This window comes from Pollachius pollachius (assembly GCF_949987615.1).
Source record: "Pollachius pollachius genome assembly, chromosome: 15".
NCBI classification, from domain to species: domain Eukaryota; kingdom Metazoa; phylum Chordata; class Actinopteri; order Gadiformes; family Gadidae; genus Pollachius; species Pollachius pollachius.
This window is the reverse complement of record NC_136948.1, coordinates 18,767,959-18,774,374: the sequence shown is the minus strand read 5'-3', so window position 1 is coordinate 18,774,374 and position 6,416 is coordinate 18,767,959. Positions and strand designations below refer to the sequence as shown.

General features: G+C 43.6%; 1 protein-coding gene across 1 annotated transcript; it reads left to right on the top strand.

The window, feature by feature from the left end:
* Nucleotides 1-1,515: 1,515 nt before the first annotated feature.
* LOC307086577 (leucine-rich repeat transmembrane protein FLRT2) lies at nucleotides 1,516-3,546 on the top strand (the record flags this gene model as incomplete). Its single annotated transcript, XM_079751829.1, has 1 exon — nucleotides 1,516-3,546. The coding sequence occupies one exon, from the start codon at nucleotides 1,516-1,518 to the stop codon at nucleotides 3,544-3,546; it is 2,031 nt and encodes a 676-aa protein (XP_079607955.1).
* Between the last annotated feature and the right edge of the window lie 2,870 nt (nucleotides 3,547-6,416).

Sequence of the window (6,416 nt, the reverse complement as noted above, 5' to 3'; positions counted from 1 at the left end):
CTGCGTTCATCACCGTCAAGTGCGTTTGCCCAGGTAGCGGTTCAGCATCGCTATTATGCCTTTAAAAACTAAAGCGAACGTAGTATAAGCTTTGTACAAATTGAAAAAATAAATAAATAAATAAAACCAATTTTTTAGGAACTGGTCGGGTTGACAGTTTGTTTGCGCGAGTCTCACCAGGCGACCCCCCTCCCGCGCATCTAGGTGGATGTTTCTATTTTGTGTGTGTGCGTATGTGTGTGTGTGTGGTGTGTGTGTGTGTGTGTGTGTGTGTGCGTGTGTGTGTGTGTGTGTGTGTGTCTGTGTGTGTGTGCGCGTGCGCGTGTGTGTGTGTGCATAGAGAGAAAGAGAGTCAAATACTTTGTGTCTGAGAGAAAATATAGCCTTTGCGCACGTGTGTGCTGCGTATACGCCAGACTACCAAGAGCAGATACCCTCTCCTTTCCCCCTCACCTCTATTTGCCCATTTATTTATTCATCCCAGTGAGTGAGCCGTGATAGGGGACGCTGTTTGTCAGTGTATGTGCCTTAGGACTAAAGCAGTCTCTCCATCTTCCATGCCATAACCTTTTAAAGAGGGGGGACAGATTGAGTCGTTTACATCGTTTTCTATACATAAGATATCCCATGCTTATTCTTACTTTTATCATTCTTAATCACAACCAGGATCCTTTTTTATATGTCAAATTCATGTTAATATGTGTATTCTGGGGCTATCTGAGACTCTCTCAATTGGTTCCACAATATTTGCTTGTGATCATTGTTGTAGTCTGTATTTTTTTTTTTACTCAGCATCATTTTGACTGTAATTTTATTGACAGCAAAACCATGTCCACAATAGCCATTGCAATATGCCTCGCTGCCCGCTGTATGTCTTAGCCAAGGAGTATGTAACAACCGCGTTAGTCATTTGTATGCACAGTGCTCAGCATTTCCAATTTCCAATGCCTCGCTTTGCATCTGTGCAGTCCGAAGGGACAAATTCCTTTGTGGTTTTCTTGGAAGACAGCTTACATTTAGAGGGAAACTAAACCCACTGATTTTTCCATTATTCTCATTTTACAACAGGTTTGAGGATCCAAATGTCAAGTCCGAGGAAGGCTGCATCTTACTGGGCCCGGCCGTGTGTAACATAGAAAAACAGACCCCAGCTGGGAGGAGGCAGACTGCTTGAGGATCGCATCAACCACCTATCATGCACTGCACTGTTATATCTCAATTTTGCCCGTACAGAAACAAACTCTGACCAAAATGCTAATAGAAAGCGTGATGTGATCAGCTCCACACCTTATCCAGACCCAAGTATGGAGCGAGGCTGGGGAAGATAATCCTGACGTCTAATGCAGCCGTGGCTCTGTTGTTGTTAGCCTAAGGATGACTCACAAACTTTTTTTCTGCACCAGCCAGAAGTTCAGAAAACGTGAACCCACTGGATTTTGTGTTTTTTTGCCCGTTTTTATTTCCCGCGTTTCTATTTGGATTTGATTTCTTTGCAATTTTACTGATTCCTTTGAAATGGAGATACAGTGGCGTCTATGGAATAAGGACTGGGCCTCCTCACTACGGCCATGGATACCCATACTTCTCGGCCTGCACCTACAGTTTTCCCGGGCGTCCAACTGCCCTGAGGAATGCCGCTGTGATCGTACTTTTGTTTACTGCAATGAGAGGAGCCTGACCTCTGTGCCCTTTGGTATCGGCGAAGGTTACAAGACACTCTACCTTCACAATAACCAAATAAATAATGCCGGGTTCCCCTTGGAGCTCCACCACGTGGCTTCAGTGGAGACTGTGTATCTCTATGGCAACCAGTTGGATGAGTTTCCCATCAACTTGCCCAAAAATGTCAGAGTACTCCACCTCCAAGAGAATAACATTCAGACAATCTCCAAGGCAGCCTTGGCTCAGCTTTTATGGCTGGAAGAGCTGCATCTGGACGATAACTCTATATCCACCGTAGGGGTGGAGGAAGGTGCGTTCCGCGAGGCTCTGAGTCTAAAGATGCTCTTTCTCACCAAGAACCACCTGAGCAGCGTGCCCATTGGTCTCCCAGAGGACCTGAAGGAGCTGCGATTGGACGAGAATCGCATTGCTGTCATCGTTGAGGAGGCCTTTAGGAATGTCACCCGCTTGGAGCGTCTCCTCTTGGACGGAAACCTGTTGACGGACGAGGGGATTGCGCCAGGGACCTTTCAGGATCTGGTCACCCTCAGGGAGCTGTCTCTTGCTCGCAACTCACTCACCTACCCGCCACCGTTTCTCCCAGGGGAGGTGTTGGTGAAGCTGAACTTTCAGGAGAACCAGATAAATATCATCCCTGTAGGGGCCTTTGCAGGCTTGCACAAGCTGGAGAAGCTGGATATTTCCAGCAACCAGCTGCAGTCACTAACGCAGGGGGTCTTTGACAGCCTTGTTAGTCTACGACAGCTCACGGTGCGCAACAATCTCTGGCTGTGCGACTGTAGCATCCAGTGGGTGGTATCGTGGCTGAAGTCCTTGCCCGGATCCCTTAATGTGCGGGGCTTCATGTGCCAAAAGCCAGAGAAGGTCCGCGGCATGGTGATAAGGGAGCTGAGTGGAGAGCTGCTTCAGTGTCCGATGACAACCACCACACCAACGTTAACCTCTCATCCTCCCGCCACGTCAGGTGGCTCAGTTGGGCCGCTGCCTGCCTCATCCACCCTAGACTCCCACTTAGTGTCCCAGGACCGTACTCCACCCACCAGGCGCCCCCCGTCCCCTACGCTCACTTCCTATCTACCTGTCTATCCAACCAGACAGGGTGGAACAAGAACTAAGCGGCCACTAGATCCCAAAAGGGAAAGTCTGCAGGTCACATTCACTATTCTCAATGGCTCCGCGATTCACGTGAACTGGGTGGCCGCTTTTCCGGTCACCGCCTACAAGGTGACCTGGGCCAGGATGGGCCCCAGCCTGACGGGAGACACCGTCAGGGAGAGGATGGTGGGCGGAGACCACCGGGGCATTCGATTGCCTAACCTGGAGCCAAAGTCCACGTATCGGATCTGTGTCATCCCTCTGGACGCGTTCAATAACTACCGGCCCAAAGATGATACCAAGTGCACGGAGGTCGCCACGACAACGGCCACTTTTGGTCCAAACAACAAGGGGCCCGTGGGGCCCGAACAGGCCACACAGCCGGACCCAAGTTCACCTTTCTTGCTAGCGGGGCTGATCGGGGGGGCTGTGATCGTGGTGCTGGTGCTGCTGCTCAGCATCTTCTGCTGGCACATGCACAAGAAAAACCGATCCAAATCCTCCGCCGATTGGAAATACAACAGAGGCCGCAGAAAAGACGACTATTGTGAAGCGGGCACCAAGAAGGATAATTCTATCCTGGAAATGACTGAGACCAGCTTCCAGATAGTGTCCCTCAACAATGAGCAGCTCCTCAAGGGAGATTTCCGCATACAGCCTATTTACACCCCTAATGGGGGCACAGGCTTCCGAGACTGCCCCCTGGGGAACAATAGCACAGCGTACTGCAAGAACAATGTTCAGGACGCAGACCTATGTCACACATGATGGTTGGGAAAGCATCAGAAGCCTTTATATTGACGACTTCCCGTATTATGAAAGACGCTGTACAGTATGATTATTATTTCACAAACCCCTGTGTCTTCAAAAATATGTAATTTATACACTTGGCTGGACAATACCTGATTTAATTCAGCTGTACCTTTTATATACCTTAGTAAAACTGGATTTATAAATTATTATGTTATGAGGTTGTTTTGGTTTTCGTGCTGACAGACATGTACAATCCGAATTATTTCTTAGTCTTTCAGTTTAGTTCTTTCATCAATGATCTTCAAGCCATGGCGATTTCTGACCTTAACATATGCAGTATTCTGTAACTGTTATATATTATTGAGCTTACATAGCGCAGAGCACAGAAAGGCAGGTTTAACAAGAGAAATAGTGAGGAATTCAAAAAAGAGAGAAAGGTGAGAGGTACACACAAATCAGCCACAAGAGGGCATGTTTTTATGTGGTGCCTAAAAGTGAATTTAACCAACAATCCACCAACTGACTCGTTTTTTATAATCTGCATTTGTTTAACACACTTTAAAGAATCCTCTCTGCTTGCAGGTGATGTGCTGTCTAGGTCTGTTGCACACATCTAAATAGTTGGGGCAACCGCATTATGAATGAGAAAAGTGGTGTCATGTATTGACATGACACCACTTTTTGTATTATTGTTTGAAGAAGACAATGCAGACCATAGTATTCCCTCTTTTTAAATACTTAAAATGTAATCCATCAGAGGTGGAGGGACATTGTTTCCTGTTGGAGAATGTATTAAAACAAGCACATCTGCCATGTCCGGTCAAATACATTTGAAACGACTGTCATTTTTGTTCAGCAAATGTTATGGCTATTACATATATATATATATATATATATATATATATATATATATATATATATATATATACATATATATACACATATATGTGCCTTGAAAGGATTAGCTTACAATGTCTTTTGAATCCATGTTTTTGCACATAAGTGTACTGTACATACGTTCAATTGAATTGGTGTTGAGTTGAAAAGTTGTTTTGTTGCTTAATGACTATTTATTTACCTCATCATTACACATTATTCTAAAAAGTATAGAGAAAAGTAACGTGTTCATTCCCATTTCGGATTTGGGACCCTATATTTTTAAAGAGCTATGTATTCATCCAAGGGGACTCAAATGGCTCATAGCATATGTACCCTGAATTACTGCTCCTTAATGTTGTGGGTCTTATCAGAATTGTTACCAAAGTTACGCAAATGGTATTTGTGCATGAACCTGCTGATTAATGGCAATTGTATGCAGCAATGTTATACATTAGCAAATTATTTCAATAGGAAGAAAAAGTTTGAAACAAATACTGATTATTTGCAGCTGATAACAATGTTGATCAATTACTTTAGACATCCATAGGCCATTTTATTCTAATTATGAAAATTTCCCCAGAGCTTCAATGTGGAATTTTGCAAAGTGAGAGATTTGGTTAAAAATAGGAATTTAATTCAATACCACTTGGCTTACTGCATGATTTGTTCAAATTGACTTCATAATTTACCTAAGATATTTGCTCATTTTTGACAATCCATCCACAAATAATTCCACTTGGGTTTTGAATATGAAATTGTTGACAATTTGAAAAAGGGTTCCTGCATCTAGAACACAAACAAAATACTGTCCAGATCAAGTTACAAATATTTAAGGCATATGTTCAGCATCGTTCCAAAAATGTTGCCCAAGTAACGAGTGTTACTTGCCAAAATATATATCAGGACAGAACACTAAATTTACTTAATTAATGAATCCAAAAGAAACCTAAACCACAAAAGAGATATATTTGTATGTCTTTCCTGTAAGCTCTCATAATGGAATATGCTGTGCTCAACTAGAAGAACGCTGTGTGCTTAATGTTCCTGACAGGGACACTCATCTTCCTGTTGTACATTGTAAAAGCAATCATTGTCTTAAAACTATAATTTTTAGTGGGTGGTTGGAGGAATGCTCCTCTATAAAACATATTGACTTTGCCCTGGTCATTATTATGGCCAGCTCAAAAGAAAGTGCATTAGTTGACTGCAAGAAAACGTTGTTGCGTACACACACATACACAAACACACACACACACACACACACACACACACACACACACACACACACACACACACACACACACACACACACATACACAAACAAAAGGGCACACTATGAACACACAGGCACACATACACACACTCCACTCACAAATGCAAACACACAAATCCACTACACACACACGCTCAGATAGGCGCAGCAGAGATATTGATCTCCAGGTTCTACTGGATTATGAAAAATGGCTCCAACCTTTAATGAAGTTTCACCTGAGATGGACGTTATGCTTGAATGAATGAAAGGGAAAATGTGTGCGTTGGGGAAATCAGGAGCAAAGTGTACTCTGCTTCAGCTGGCTTGTCCTCACACCACATCGATAGAATCGCTCACATGGGATTAAGCTGAAATGATTTATGCATTCTGTGATGAATGGTTTTGCATCGGAGGGAACCTGTTTGGTGACAGCCATAGATTGGAGATTTGTTTCAGCGCTACCATTGCTAATCCTTTAGGCCAATCAGATACCCCATGCCGCACTGAATGATCATTTGTGTCAATGATAGGAGAAGGGGAATCATGCATGGTTGGGCTACACTAAAATGTATGACGACCTGACTTGTCATATTCTGTGGCAGTATTCTAAGAAGATTAACCGTGTTGTATCGCTGTTTGCATACAAACATGAGACATCATTCCTCTGCAGAGAGTTGGTATTCTTAGTTATGTTGTTGTTATTTTTCCTTTGGTCGGTTTATTTTATTGTTTAAATATAATATAAACACCAATC